Genomic DNA, 16,457 nt, shown 5'->3' on the forward strand with positions numbered 1-16,457 from the left:
TATTTATGAAGATGAGGTTCAGTTGCTCCATGCCGATTATTTATAAATAGTTTTTCTTCTCCTTGTTCTCAAAGAAAACTTCCCTTTGGCTTCTTTCATTGTTTGTGTGTTTATTTGTTACTAGAGTTAAAAGAAATTACCTAAAAAGATTACAAGTAAAAGGCAACCGTTGGCCTGGTGGGCAACGTGACTACAGATATGAATGCAGCCATATACTGTATGTATGTACAGTATGTTGGAGGGACAGATGTGCCGGTCAATAACACTCCCTTTAAATTAGGCATGCCTGCCTGACTGCATTTTTTTTGTCGCTCTTGGTTTGTTTGCACATGTTCAGGCACGGTTACCTCGGCGATACGTGGAGTGTTTACTCTGTGGGGAGCAGAGGATGTACCGACGAGAGAAGAGACGAAGGGCCGGGAGGCGGTGCCGACTGATGGGGCTCGTGTGACGTGGCCGTTGCTTTTGTATCTGCGCCGCGTAGAAGCTCCAGTTGAACGGCACGACGACAACAACGGGGTGTTCGAGTGAGACTGATTCGATTGGACAAGACCGATTTTGGAGAGCGATGATGCACTGAGGGGAGTTATGCGTCACGATTTGCGTGTGAAGGGGCCACAATGTTGGCTTTATTAATCCACGAGTCACTGGGGGCTAAAGACGAGAGAATTCCTGGAATTTAGGCCTGGTCTAACACTGCTCCAGACACTCCCGCCCCCGTACTGGGGCTTTATGTTTGTCATCCAATTATTAGAGACGGTATGCGTATTGTCACACGAGTGACTTGGAAAAAGCAGCGTAGCTACGCAGGGCGTTCTTATGACTTATTATGACCCTTTTTTAAGGTTGTGTTTTTCTTTCTCTCACTACAAGTGTCCCGTGATGCAACACAAATATTTGCTCCTTGCCACAAAGGAGCTACACTGACTTGACTCTTTTGCAGAATATGTAAATCAGCACAGAGCAGTAAAATGATTAATATAAAACAGGTTGTAGTTTGTCGTTGACAGTTTTCAACTGGGCGTTTTTAATTTTTTTTTACAAGGTACGTTGTCCAGCTGTATCATAGAGGAATATATAACTCAGTTTGTGACTTTGTATGTTTGATAATCAATACGGCATGACTTTAAAAAAAATATATATATATTTTATTGATTTACACACATGTCTGAGGGCAATTACAGATTGAAATGTAAAATCCAATGTAGGGTTACAGGCTATGGAATTTATACATTCAGTGGACGGAGATGTAGACAACGTCAATTAATTGCATTATTCAATTAGGCAAAGTAAAGCAATCTGGAAATGAAAAATAATAGTGAGAAGTTGCATGTAAAAAAGAGTGAGTAATGGCTAAAGAGAAACATAAATAATAATAATAACCATATGGCATTACAGGGCTCCAGACTAACTTTTTTTACTAGGAGCACAGTGGCCCCTAACTTAAAATTTTAGGGGCGCAAGCAGAAAATTTAGGGGCGCACACTATAAATCGACTTGCAAAGTTTTCCCATCATTTTTACTGTATTACTGATAAATAATTTGACAATATACAATCTTATGCCTGTTTGCCTTCATGAACTGCAAAACATTCACAACAGAGAACTCTTCAGAAGTTACTGTATTGAGTTTAAACATATTTTAAGAGAAAACATACCTTGAGCATGTGCATGTTGCACTTCGATGTGGCCAATCAAAACATGTATTGGTTTCTAGAGATGCACCGATCAGGTTTTTGGTGCCGATCACTGAAATCAGTATCTGCTGATCACCGATAATACCGATCACCGAAATCAGTATCTTCCGATCCGATAATACCGATCACGGTGTTGATTGAAGCATTCTATTTATTGTGTAGAATTATTGCCTAGGACTATGAGGAAATACATATATGAAGCAACTCAAACATTAAATAAATTACAGATTTCTTTCAACATTTAGGACTTTTACTTTGAAAAATGTCCTAATTGATACATTAAAATTGTTTGATTGCTATTGTAGGGGATTTCAGATATGTATGGAACACATCTGCATCATTCATTTCCTGGAACTCTTGGGGAAATCTATATACAGGATTTTTCTTAACATACAATAGACTGACTAATGTTTATAAACTCTTCCTTGGTCCAGTAAAAATATTTTAATGTTAGCATAATTTAAGCTAAATCTCAGAAACGATCTCTAAAGATACAAAATCAGTTAATTGTTTACTTTTATATGTTCGTGTATGATTTGTCGACATCTTATTTTGAAAAACGGATGTTGTTTCACGTGGTTCTTTCCGCTAACTTTGCAAAACCGGATGTTGTCACTTAAATCCTTTCGCTAACTTTATCAAAACCCTCGCGCGCTCCCGATCGAATGCGTTTACCGTGAGCATCAGTCTCTAGGGGCAGACATGTGAGAGTCGGCTGAGTCGACCCAGAGATTCAACTCGGGGGACGGAGACGCCGCTCGGTGGTGAGGATCCCCTCTGACCTCTGCGGCCCTCCGCTGCGGTGCGCCTCTTTTCACACATTAGCCCGCCCCCCCGCTCTCACACACAGGCCAGCCTTCTTCTTCGGTTTTCGTCTCCTTTCTTCTTCTGGAGTTAATGTCGGTTAGCAAACCAGTCATTCAGGCATTACCGCTAACTATAGTGGGCTGAAGTGTAGAGCAAGTTTGTCAGCAACAAAAATATTTAATAACAAAACAAAAAAAACACATGCACGAGTTGATGAAAAATTTACTCGCACTGTGTCTAATTTTAGGCGCAAAATGCGACCATTTGGTCGCAGTCTGGAGCCCTGCATTACTTTTATCAGGATCAGGCCAACTATGCTAATTGAGCCGGTTTTCTTTGTTTGCCCGACCAAGATACTGTTGCCCCTCAGGGAGCACTGCCAACAGAAAACATGTCGTAATGTCGTCCTGCACAGTGAAGCCAACTCCTCTGTGGCTCACGCTTCCACTTGGACAGGGTGTGTCCAGGACAGCCGCTTGACTCCCTCGCTAATTTGATAAGACTGTATCAACGGCTGCAGATAAGCTCTGTTTACACTGGTAAGCCAGGTAGGAAAAGGTGTTATTGTAGCTTGTGCTAAGGTGCAACCCTGTTGCATGCTAACCCTGCCTCCAACTTTACTTACTGTATATGTACACAACAACTAGTGCTTTGCTGCGTAAACCCATGTATTGCCCTCTGGAGCCCCCACACCGTTACTTGAAGTGCTCCCGTCTTATACACGTGTGTTTCTGTCTGTCCGCCATTTTCCAACACAGGAGAAGAAATACGCTCCCCAGTCTGGAGGACTTGCTCTTCCACACGGTCGCAGAAGGTCAAGAGACGATTCCCGCCCATAAATTTCTCACAGTAAGTCCTTCAAGTTAAGGTCAGCGGCATTGACTAGTGCATTAACATCAAAATGTCTCCTCTCTTCTAATCGTTTATTTTTCTGAGGGCCCTGTTCAGTATGAACAGCAACATGAGATATACAGCTGCAGTGATATAATCATCATATATATATATATATATATATATATAGCATATACACACACACACCTACTGTTCAAAAGTTTGGGGTTACTTAGAAATGACCTTATTGTCCAAAGTAAAACTGTTTTTTTTTTTTCAATGAAGATAACATTAAATGAATCATAAATACTCTCTCTACATAGTTAATGTGGTAAATGACTATTCTCTGGTGTTTAATGAAGTCTCTACAGAGGTGTCTAGAGGCCCATCTCCAGTGTTCTAATGGTACATTGTGTTATCGCCTTAGAAGACTAACAGAGGGGTAGAAAACACTTTTAAAAAACCTTTTTATGTGAGCGCAGCTGAAAACAGTTATGCTGATGAGAGAAGCCATAAAACTGGCCTTCCTTTGAGCGACACATTTGAAGAACAACATTAATATTTAAAATACAAATCATTATTTCTAACCTTGTCAATGTCTTGACTATATTTTATTCATTTTTATAATTCATTTGATAAATAAAAGTGTGAGTTTTCATGGAAAACACAAAATTGTCTGGGTGACCCCAAACTTTTTAACGGGAGTGTGTGTATATATGTGTAACCTAACTGTCATCCAAGATGCATGTTAATGCGATGTCTAAACGGAGCCATTCTTTCTATTCAGAGGTGTTTCTAAATCCTCTTTTTAATTTCAGGCGCTTAAAGCCACCGGGCTTCGCACGGGAGATCCCAGACTGAAGGAATGCATGGACACCCTCAAAGAAACTCTGAGGAACACATCAGACGGCGTTACGCTGGACAGGCACCTCTTCAAGAAGTAAGGCGTGAAGTGGCCCGTCGGGTCTCGTCTGTACACCACTGTTTTGTTTTACAGTGTTTTTCCCAGAACCGTTTGCTCTCTCCAGCCTTAAAAAAATCAGCAAATTCATTGCAAATTGCACAAATGCATTCCTGAATAAGTATTTGGACAACAATTCTGAGGTGCACTCCCAATTACAACATATTCTATGCACAAGATCCTTCTTTTCTTGAGCGCAGTAAGAATAATATCAATAGATGTTGCGTAAGGTCATACACTACAACTGTACTTCGATATAATTCTAAAGTTCCCAAAGATGTTAAGCTATAGTTTAGTTTCACTTCTTCTCGTGTGTGTTGTGGTCCCAAACTGAAACGATCACCGCACCTTAAAGGCTTCAGGAGAAGTTTGTCCCTCATTCTTCCACTTTCCTCAATTTCTTTTGTCAGTAACATCCAATGTGAGCGTCACCATGGCCACCGACACTGGTTTCTTTAAAGCTTGTTAGTTTGATCATCGATCTAACATAAATTCTGATATGGATTCATGTTGGGCGACAATATATGGATTTTTTTTTTTAAAGCAGCTGATCGCTATATAGTGATGAAACCTCTTCTTCAGCCATCTTTCTCTTGACATTCATAGAAGTTTGTCACACTTCCGGGGTTTGTTGAAACTTGGCTGACAAACTTTGTCCTCCAGTTGCATGCGGTCACGATGTTTTGGCATGCTGTCTGTGGTTTATTCATCAGGTGTGTCCAGAGCAACATTGTCCTGCTCACTCAGGCCTTCCGCAAGAAGTTCGTCATCCCAGACTTCCAGTCCTTCACCTCCCATATCGATGAGCTGTATGAGAGTGCCAAAAAACTCACTGGAGGACAGGTGTGTCCTTAGATCCATGAATTATTATTTTTATTTTTTTGCGTCTCACAGTACATCATCATTAATGATTTTTAGCCCATACAGATTCATCACCATCACTTTGAACAGGTGTGGTTTCACTCTGCTGGTATCCATGGTGTACATCAGATTGCTTGATTACAGATCCAGCAGCAGCCTGATTGAAAACCACCGTGTTGCCATCTTACACCTGATGGAAAAATACGACCCAGAATATGTATATCGAGTGTTTTTCTTTCTAGCATCCTTGATGCAAGCTGCCTTTTTCTTTTCACGCATCAGTGCAGGAGTGTCTTTAGTCGTGCCAAGTCTTTTTTTTAGGTTTCAGCTCTCAGAACGTTCATTTAAAGGCGCAGAGCAGCAGAAATTAGAGAGAAATCATGCTGCAGATTCTCAGTACGTATGAATGTCTCGCAGTGAATCAGCCGACTAGAATCTGGTGACTCCACGTGTCACGGAGGCGCTACACGGGACTCAGTCTCCGAGGCCAACGGGAGCGTCAGGATTTGCAGAAATAGAAACCATTTTTTCATCAGGATCAGGCCAACTATGCTAATTGAGCCGGTTTTCTTTGTTTGCCCGACCAAGATACTGTTGCCCCTCAGGGAGCACTGCCAACAGAAAACATGTCGTAATGTCGTCCTGCACAGTGAAGCCAACTCCTCTGTGGCTCACGCTTCCACTTGGACAGGGTGTGTCCAGGACAGCCGCTTGACTCCCTCGCTAATTTGATAAGACTGTATCAACGGCTGCAGATAAGCTCTGTTTACACTGGTAAGCCAGGTAGGAAAAGGTGTTATTGTAGCTTGTGCTAAGGTGCAACCCTGTTGCATGCTAACCCTGCCTCCAACTTTACTTACTGTATATGTACACAACAACTAGTGCTTTGCTGCGTAAACCCATGTATTGCCCTCTGGAGCCCCCACACCGTTACTTGAAGTGCTCCTGCCTTATACACGTGTGTTTCTGTCTGTCCGCCATTTTCCAACACAGGAGAAGAAATACGCTCCCCAGTCTGGAGGACTTGCTCTTCCACACGGTCGCAGAAGGTCAAGAGACGATTCCCGCCCATAAATTTCTCACAGTAAGTCCTTCAAGTTAAGGTCAGCGGCATTGACTAGTGCATTAACATCAAAATGTCTCCTCTCTTCTAATCGTTTATTTTTCTGAGGGCCCTGTTCAGTATGAACAGCAACATGAGATATACAGCTGCAGTGATATAATCATCATATATATATATATATATATATATAGCATATACACACACACACCTACTGTTCAAAAGTTTGGGGTTACTTAGAAATGACCTTATTGTCCAAAGTAAAACTGTTTTTTTTTTTTTCAATGAAGATAACATTAAATGAATCATAAATACTCTCTCTACAGTTAATGTGGTAAATGACTATTCTCTGGTGTTTAATGAAGTCTCTACAGAGGTGTCTAGAGGCCCATCTCCAGTGTTCTAATGGTACATTGTGTTATCGCCTTAGAAGACTAACAGAGGGGTAGAAAACACTTTAAAAAAACCTTTTTATGTGAGCGCAGCTGAAAACAGTTATGCTGATGAGAGAAGCCATAAAACTGGCCTTCCTTTGAGCGACACATTTGAAGAACAACATTAATATTTAAAATACAAATCATTATTTCTAACCTTGTCAATGTCTTGACTATATTTTATTCATTTTTATAATTCATTTGATAAATAAAAGTGTGAGTTTTCATGGAAAACACAAAATTGTCTGGGTGACCCCAAACTTTTTAACGGGAGTGTGTGTATATGTGTAACCTAACTGTCATCCAAGATGCATGTTAATGCGATGTCTAAACGGAGCCATTCTTTCTATTCAGAGGTGTTTCTAAATCCTCTTTTTAATTTCAGGCGCTTAAAGCCACCGGGCTTCGCACGGGAGATCCCAGACTGAAGGAATGCATGGACACCCTCAAAGAAACTCTGAGGAACACATCAGACGGCGTTACGCTGGACAGGCACCTCTTCAAGAAGTAAGGCGTGAAGTGGCCCGTCGGGTCTCGTCTGTACACCACTGTTTTGTTTTACAGTGTTTTTCCCAGAACCGTTTGCTCTCTCCAGCCTTAAAAAAATCAGCAAATTCATTGCAAATTGCACAAATGCATTCCTGAATAAGTATTTGGACAACAATTCTGAGGTGCACTCCCAATTACAACATATTCTATGCACAAGATCCTTCTTTTCTTGAGCGCAGTAAGAATAATATCAATAGATGTTGCGTGGGTCATACACTACAACTGTACTTCGATATAATTCTAAAGTTCCCAAAGATGTTAAGCTATAGTTTAGTTTCACTTCTTCGTGTGTGTTGTGGTCCCAAACTGAAACGATCACCGCACCTTAAAGGCTTCAGGAGAAGTTTGTCCTCATTCTTCCACTTTCCTCAATTTCTTTTGTCAGTAACATCCAATGTGAGCGTCACCATGGCCACCGACACTGGTTTCTTTAAAGCTTGTTAGTTTGATCATCGATCTAACATAAATTCTGATATGGATTCATGTTGGGCGACAATATATGGATTTTTTTTTTAAAGCAGCTGATCGCTATATAGTGATGAAACCTCTTCTTCAGCCATCTTTCTCTTGACATTCATAGAAGTTTGTCACACTTCCGGGGTTTGTTGAAACTTGGCTGACAAACTTTGTCCTCCAGTTGCATGCGGTCACGATGTTTTGGCATGCTGTCTGTGGTTTATTCATCAGGTGTGTCCAGAGCAACATTGTCCTGCTCACTCAGGCCTTCCGCAAGAAGTTCGTCATCCCAGACTTCCAGTCCTTCACCTCCCATATCGATGAGCTGTATGAGAGTGCCAAAAAACTCACTGGAGGACAGGTGTGTCCTTAGATCCATGAATTATTATTTTTTATTTTTTTGCGTCTCACAGTACATCATCATTAATGATTTTTAGCCCATACAGATTCATCACCATCACTTTGAACAGGTGTGGTTTCACTCTGCTGGTATCCATGGTGTACATCAGATTGCTTGATTACAGATCCAGCAGCAGCCTGATTGAAAACCACCGTGTTGCCATCTTACACCTGATGGAAAAATACGACCCAGAATATGTATATCGAGTGTTTTTCTTTCTAGCATCCTTGATGCAAGCTGCCTTTTTCTTTTCACGCATCAGTGCAGGAGTGTCTTTAGTCGTGCCAAGTCTTTTTTTTAGGTTTCAGCTCTCAGAACGTTCATTTAAAGGCGCAGAGCAGCAGAAATTAGAGAGAAATCATGCTGCAGATTCTCAGTACGTATGAATGTCTCGCAGTGAATCAGCCGACTAGAATCTGGTGACTCCACGTGTCACGGAGGCGCTACACGGGACTCAGTCTCCCGAGGCCAACGGGAGCGTCAGGATTTGCAGAAATAGAAACCATTTTTTCACGGGAGACGTTTTGGCAGGTCCCGAGGTTATGAACGTCATCAGAAGACGATAGCGAGAACACAACATGACGATAATACTGCAGGGTCACCAACGGGAAACATTGGAGCCATAAAGTGGCATTTTTATGACAGACAATTTATGACTTGGCATCATGGCCAATGAGAACGACATCTTTTACACAATCTTTGTTTTCTTGAGTAGGCATCAATTAGACATGTACAGAAGTCTTTCAGACAATTGACAATGCATGTGCAGATTTTTAGATTATGCTCATTTTAGTTATACATATTTAAGAGCAAGTAAAACAACAACAAAAGAGACAGAATGAAACAAATAACTAAGAGAAAACAATGTATGACTAGGGGCTGATCTATTTTCTCTTGTACATTCATTCGTTTATGAAGATAAAATCAGGTCTATGAGGTGAAAAATCTGTCTTTACAAATGTCAAAAACAATAGTGAGCATAGAAACACAATTCTTGAAACATAAAGGAGGATAAAAGGCACAAAGTTAGCAAAGTACTTTGTCCTAAAGTTACTCCTTCTTCGATTGGGTGGTATCTGAGGTTGAATTGTTCCCCTCTGGTCAGCGGAGGAGGATGTGTATGTTATTGTTGCATTGCCAGCGGCGTGAGGTGAATCAACGACTCTTCTATCTGCCTTTCCTCTCTTTCAGGTCGCCGACTACATTCCTCAGCTCGCCAAGTTCAGCCCTGACCTGTGGGCCGTGTCCCTGTGCACCGTCGACGGACAGAGGTGAGACACACGCCCTCGAGAAGCATTAAACAGATTCCTACGGTCATGGAAAACCTGGAAAAGTCCTGGAATTTTAAAATAGTTATTTCCAGAACTAGAAAAGTCCTTTAAAAAAAAAAAAAAAAGGGTCCAGATGTGTATGAACCGTGTTTAAAGCCCCACTGTGATGTGTCTCGATGTTCGCGTGACGTTGCTCCGTTAGCATTACAATGACCGCTCTGTGCCGGGGTGGACCGAGAGGCTGGAGGTTACATAATTACCAAATTACATCCAGTGGTGTGAGTGAGGAATGCTAACGAGACGGATCTCATATATTTTAACTGGTAGTGGGCGAAGTCATTCATAATGTGTATTAGCAAAACATTCTGTTTCTAACTGTATGTGGGTCTATGGAGTTTTGAGCTGTGTGGTTCATACCACAGAAATAACACACCTTAGAATTGACCAATCAGAATCGAGTATTCATGAATGGTGTGTAATAATGCGTCAGAGAAGCGTTGCATACATTTTATCGTTTGGTTTATTGCACGGTGTTACAATATAATACACGGGGGCTCGGTGTGCAGACTCTCATATTTGGCAGTAAAGACGAAACTAGCACACGGAGAAATTCCAAAGGGTAATTACTGATATCAGCAGGTGTTTGGATCAGGTGTGTGTATATGTGTTGTGTTTGTGTCATGGAGGATGTCGTAAAGATAACGCGGTACTGAGCTGATTGTGTTATCATGCTGGAATTTCCCCCGAACAACCACATTATTCTATGAAATGGCATCTTCGGTATTTATGACGTTTCTTTCAAATTGTAATCATGTGTTCATGTTTCTCTTTCTGAACGTGTCTTAATCTCATGTTTTTAATCAAATTGGCCCATTGAGTACGGTCCGCCTTCAAATAGTCCTTAATCCTGATTTTTTTTCTCTCATTAACTCGCTATCTGTCGCCTCCTGCAGGCACACGGCCGGGGACACCAAGGTGCCCTTCTGCCTGCAGTCCTGCGTCAAGCCTCTGAAGTACGCCGTCGCCGTTCACGACCACAGCACGGAGTACGTGCACAGCTTCATCGGGAAGGAGCCCAGCGGCCTGCGCTTCAATAAGCTCTTCCTGGATGACGACGGTGAGCGTTTGGTTTCCTCCTTCCATCTGTGTGTTGGGTGTTCCTCCGTCTGTCTGCGGGCTTATCAGCCCCCCACACACACACACACACACACACACTGTTGCGGTGCAGACCTGATGCAAGTTTGATAAGCGTGTCCTATGGAGGCTTTAACTGTCTGAGCTGAAAGTGGGATTGAGTTCTCGTACCACACCCTCTGTGTTTAGTGACAACCCACAATATCAGCCTGGAATGTATTACTTCAGTTCTTTATCTTGTAAACAAGATAAATGATGAGGTTAAAGTTGCATCTAAATCATTTAAAAAAAACATGTATAATGTTGAGAAAATAGGAAAGTGTTGCATGCTGCTGCTACATTCACTGATGCTGTTTGGCTGCGTTCCCCCAGGATCCTAAAGACGTGAGGTAGAGCGCCACCGTTCACTGATTTCACCTGAACTCACCGCCTTACTTCTGTGTGCGCACACTTAACTCATGTCGTCATTGTGTACAAACTGCAAGAGTGTCAACGAGAATTCTAATCATTTGTTTTTAACATATTGAAATGCATGATTTAAAGCTGTATTTGTCCCTTCGGCAGCCGTGTGGCACAAAGCTCTGGGTTGGTTCACAACACGACAGCAGAGACGCAACACGTTTGCACACGCACTTTGTCACCTGCCACGTTCTGAACGCAAATAATTGGCTACGTGCCGTGGGCAACTGTCTTATTTTAAAATATGTTCCGCTGCAATTTCAGAGTCGATGCCATCTATCTGCGGGTATCTTGAGTCAATGTGTGCACAACATGTATTTGATTGCCATCGTGTGACCCGTCTATAGACGGAGCTCTCAAACATCAAACATGGCCGAGTGTTTACACTTTGGTCCTCGACGGCGCGCTAACGCAGCTCTTGTTGTTTTGCAGATAAGCCCCACAACCCCATGGTTAACGCCGGCGCTATTGTTTGTACTTCGCTGATTAAGGTAAAAGCAATAACACTCCTCCTCCACCACCACCTTCATGTGTGTTCTCGAGTGCCAATCTGTATCCGTCATTTCCACTGAAACCGTAGCGATGTGTTATAGCTGTGCGATGGGTTTCTGCTGTAAGAAGTAAAACCAATCAAGGTTGAGGTAATTATGGGCAGCAGTTTATCAGCGGCCCGTCTAACCTGCTGACACTCATCGTAACGCAGTGTTTTGGCCACTCTTTTTTTTGTACTTGGTGTGATTGCTACTTCCTCAGTAGACGACACACTTCCCAGCGTGTTCAGATATTTGTGACTCATGACTCGGCTGGAATCATGTCGAGGTCACTACGTTACGGCTACGGCCACGTGACCCGTTGTGGTGATGAAGACTTGTGTTAAGCCTTCCTGAAAGCACTTAGCGAGCCCCAGCCCACACACACACACACACTAATATTTCCCCCGCTGAAAATAACCTAGATGGAGCTCTAGCCAAATGCAGGTGCACGCAAACCAGCTCCAGTCTGGGATGAGTCCTCAGCTGCCCTCCACAGCGCCTCCATTTTGTCACCGGAGTTTGGCGTTTTGATGTTTTTGAGTTTCTCCTCGGTGAGGAAATGCAACGCGCCCATCGAATCAAACACGCTGCGGTTCAACAGGTTCACTCGTAACAAAGGAGACATTACACCTGGCTGAAAGGATACTTTTAGTATTTTTCCAACTCAATTTTTTCCCAGGTTATCGTGTCCAAGGAACCACGATTTTATGAAATTGGACCGGTATTGAGGGAGAACGTTGTCGACGGCAGCCATTAAATGGGCCGCATACTTACCCTCACTGCACATCCACTAAAAGTGTTTTTTACGCTATAAAAAAAGTTCTTTCCATCGGTGGTTGTGACTGCCTTCTCCCTCAATACTGGACCAACTTTTAAAAAAGTATATTTAGACCCTTGGACACAAAAACATGTAAAAGGAAATAGGGTCCAGGTTAAAAATAATTGTTAATCTTTACCTCCTTTACCTTCCAGCTGTCAATGTTCATGCTCAGGTTTGACTTTTGAGTCTTTAACCTCACCAGCCTCTCTTTACATAGCTGGTGCCGGCACTAAGTTATTAACACTCTTATGGACACACACACTCACATTCTTACAAGAGCTGTCTTTAAATACCTCTTTGCAGCCGTAAGAAGGTATTTATATTGTTTCATTTTGATTGAATGAATTATAGATTTTTTTTTAAAAAATATATTCCCTGTTAATTGCTTTAAAACTCTGAATGCCAAGGACTTGTATTTGACTCGCTTTTTTCTGGAGATGACCTGTCAAGCTTTTGCCCCAGGTACTTAACACTGAATTTTCATATTAAACATCCATGATACATTCTTTGGAATCTTGGAACCATGTGCTGCTAAAGATTGGAAATGTGATAGGTTGATTTTAATTAAATCCTTCATAGAGTAATTATGATGCCCAAATCATTATGTGTGGCAGAGCATGCTGAAGCATGTGGCCTGTTTGATCTCGTCTGATTTTGGGCGTATAATACTCTCCGGGACCTGTGTCCACATATTAAAATCACATCCCTTTTTTAGTTTTGTATTCATTCATTCTTTGTTGTGCATCATCACCATGCAAACATAACCCTAGTTAACCTAAATACAGTTTGCCGAATATTCTTCACTAGATAGTTTGTGTTGACGGGGAAATCCTTCACACACATTGACATTTATTTGCAATTTTAGCCTTTTGAGATTTAAATATTGTGCTGCAAACCAACATGTAGCTATTTGAACTGTGGTTGATGAGGGTAGATGTAAAGAAGTGGAGAGGGTTTTTCTCTGTTCATCCCAATAACTGCCTGTGTGTATACATTTAAGAATATGTATATATTAATAAGCAAACTACAAATTACCTCTCTGTGGTTAAACATTTATGTTTCTGGGTCATGAAGTTAATAATTATTCCGTTGAAGGAGCATTAGAATAATATGCAGACATCTTTTCATCTTTTATTTCTAATTCATTTTCATAAAAACTATGTACAGCAAAAAGCCACAGGCAACCTATCAGCTGCACACTTAGGAGAGCATCACTTCCTGTAGTGTGACTACTAAGGCAGCTTTAGTAAACATTGGATACCACTGATTATAAAAGTGTGTGTGACCAATATAAAGAAAAGAAGCCCTCTTTAAAAAATAAAATAAAAACACAACCATTTAGTCTGTCTTTGCTGCCTTCCGATCCGCTGGCACCGGTTCTCTTTGTAAGCCACGTGTCACTTGTTTGATGTCAACATAGAGACGGAGCGCAATGTGTCTTAAGGTGCGTTCACAACAAAAGCGACGCGTGAGTTTACTCGCTCGACCATTTGCCGTGTTCACGCCATAAGCGTCGAGACGCTCCACGAGGGGCGGGGCTTATCTCCGTGTCTCGTCTCCGTAAAGACCGTTATCATTTCCTTCATCCACCACGGAATAACTAACCACTAGTTCTGCTTTCTATTTGTTGTGGACATCCCACACACTAACGCCCTCGTGTTTGGGTTCATGACATCCCGTAGGCTCACTCAGCTCGGTCACTTTCACCGATGAAGTCACTGTTACGTCTGAAAGACTTCCGCTTCCAGCTACGAGAGCGGAACATCTAAACGCGTGTTATTGTGTTCATAACATTATTATACAGGACTGTCTCAGAAAATTAGAATATTGTGATGAAGTTCTTTATTTCCTGTAATGCAATTAAAAAAACAAAAATGTCATGCATTCTGGATTCATTACAAATCAACTGAAATATTGCAAGCCTTTTATTCTTTTAATATTGCTGATTATGGCTTACAGCTTAAGAAAACTCAAATATCCTATCTCTAAATATTAGAATATCATGAAAAAGTATACTAGTAGGGTATTAAACAAATCACTTGAATTGTCTAATTAACTCGAAACACCTGCAAGGGTTTCCTGAGCCTTGACAAACACTCAGCTGTTATAAATCGTTTTTTTAACTTGGTCTGAGGAAATATTAAAATTTTATGAGATAGGATTTTAGAGTTTTCTTAAGCTGTAAGCCATAATCAGCAATATTAAAAGAATAAAAGGCTTGCAATATTTCAGTTGATTTGTAATGAATCCAGAATGCATGACATTTTTGTTTTTTTAATTGCATTACAGAAAATAAAGAACTTTATCACAATATTCTAATTTTCTGAGACAGTCCTGTATATGTTATTGTGTTCATAACATTATAATATGTTATTGTGTTCATAACATTATAATATATAATATATGTTATTGTGTTCATAACATTATAATATATGTTATTGTGTTTATAACATTATAATATATGTTATTGTGTTCATAACATTATAATATGTGTTTGTGTTCATAATATTATAATATATGTTATTGTGTTCATAACATTATAATATATGTTATTGTGTTCATAACATTATAATATATGTTATTATGTTCATAACATTATAATATATGTTATTGTGTTCATAACATTATAATATATGTTATTGTGTTCATAACATTATAATATATATTGTGTTCATAACATTATAATATATATTGTGTTCATAACATTATAATATATGTTATTGTGTTCATAACATTATAATATATGTTATTGTGTTCATAACATTATAATATGTTATTGTGTTCATAACATTATAATATATGTTATTGTGTTCATAACATTATTGTCCGTCTGATTCAACAGCGGCGGGACAGCGATGACTCAAGAGCTGATTGGCCCGAGTTGCGAGATTACCGCCTCAAAGTTGAAATATTTCAACTTGGGGTGAAAATTGTGCCGCTGTAAAGGCGTCACCCCAAACTCGCCGCCCGGAAAAATGTTGCGTCTATCGCAGCCACACGCGCCTGTATGTTGACTTTTCATGGGATTTGGTCGCGCGAATAAAATATCGCTTTTGGTGTGAACGCAGCTTTACTCTGAGAACCACGCCCACAAAGAGGAGAAACCAGTCGGCGCTGGAATGTGTAACCAAGGCCAGAAACGCCTACAAATGTCTGTAGCTGGCTTAAAAACTTCAGATATCAGCATATCCCAGAGACAAACTCAAAAACAACACCTCGACGTGCACACGGACGAACAGCCACTCCATCGGTCTGTTCACGAACACACGTTATGTTAACAACGTCGTCACGTTGCTTATAACAAATGCAATGAAAGTTGTTTTTAGCTCGACGGCGGCTGCTTCCCAGGTTGCTGATGTCGGCTACTTTTTGAATTGGCCAATCGTAATGACAAAGGCCTTGATTGCCTCAAAAACTATCCGGTTAAAGCTGGTACAGACCGGACTTGTACAACCTCTAGTTGTGACTTCAATAGTAGGTTTCCCCTACTATTCCCTTCCCCTGTTATAATGGCAGGGGAAACACTGAGATCTTTTGTAGAGGAAGCAGAAAAAACATCCACAATCATCTTTTATCATAAATCTACTTTGTGCCACGTCGTCCAGAGAGCTCCTCCTTGCATCGGCGTACAGTAGTTGAAGTCCTGTACTTGCAGTAGTAAAATGAAACCGGTTTCCACCAGTTTGCCGATTTGATTTACGCCGCCGTGTGACAACACCATAAACCTGTCAGATCGCCTCCTCGGAGAAGACATCACATTTTCTACGAGACAATCATGTGTGTGTCTGTTCAGGTGTCATCAGTGTCTTGTTGTGTGTTTTTAAAAGAAATTATTTTTCTGTACTGAAGCACAACTGTTGAGCCGTTGATCAGGTTTTGCCCAGTTTAGCGTTAACCCCGGTGCGGAAAACTGTGGGATGGTTGCCGTGGCAGAATGCCCCCAAAACTGTTACATGGCTACATGTTGTTGCTGTTTTTTGTATGTTGCATATGTTCCAGACTTAAGAACTGTGGGAAATAATGACTGCTGCTGCAGGTCAAATGACGTTGGTAATTGTTTCTTCCTTTTCCATATCTCATCTCCTCGCACTCTCCCATACCCCCTGATTCCCCCCTCCCTCTTCTCTCTTTCCCCCCTAATCAGTTGTGTAGAAAGCTCATTTAGTGACTCTTTAACACCTCCAT

General features: G+C 41.1%; 1 protein-coding gene across 2 annotated transcripts in view; it reads left to right on the forward strand.

Moving 5' to 3' along the window:
- The window catches only part of glsb (glutaminase b), a 44,502-nt gene that overhangs the window by 4,252 nt on the left and 23,793 nt on the right, over positions 1 to 16,457 (forward strand). The window contains exons 2-7 of one of the 2 annotated variants that reach the window (XM_056436088.1): positions 3,262 to 3,352; positions 4,153 to 4,274; positions 5,009 to 5,138; positions 9,247 to 9,326; positions 10,280 to 10,443; positions 11,352 to 11,410. In XM_056436088.1, coding sequence (XP_056292063.1) covers positions 3,262 to 3,352; positions 4,153 to 4,274; positions 5,009 to 5,138; positions 9,247 to 9,326; positions 10,280 to 10,443; positions 11,352 to 11,410 — 646 coding nt within the window. Of the gene's footprint in view, positions 1 to 3,261; positions 3,353 to 4,152; positions 4,275 to 5,008; positions 5,139 to 9,246; positions 9,327 to 10,279; positions 10,444 to 11,351; positions 11,411 to 15,070; positions 16,323 to 16,457 lie in introns of those variants that run through there. The other variant, XM_056436080.1, reaches the window with a different exon arrangement.

Source organism: Pseudoliparis swirei, chromosome 2 (genome assembly GCF_029220125.1).
Source record: "Pseudoliparis swirei isolate HS2019 ecotype Mariana Trench chromosome 2, NWPU_hadal_v1, whole genome shotgun sequence".
NCBI classification, from domain to species: Eukaryota; Metazoa; Chordata; class Actinopteri; order Perciformes; family Liparidae; genus Pseudoliparis; species Pseudoliparis swirei.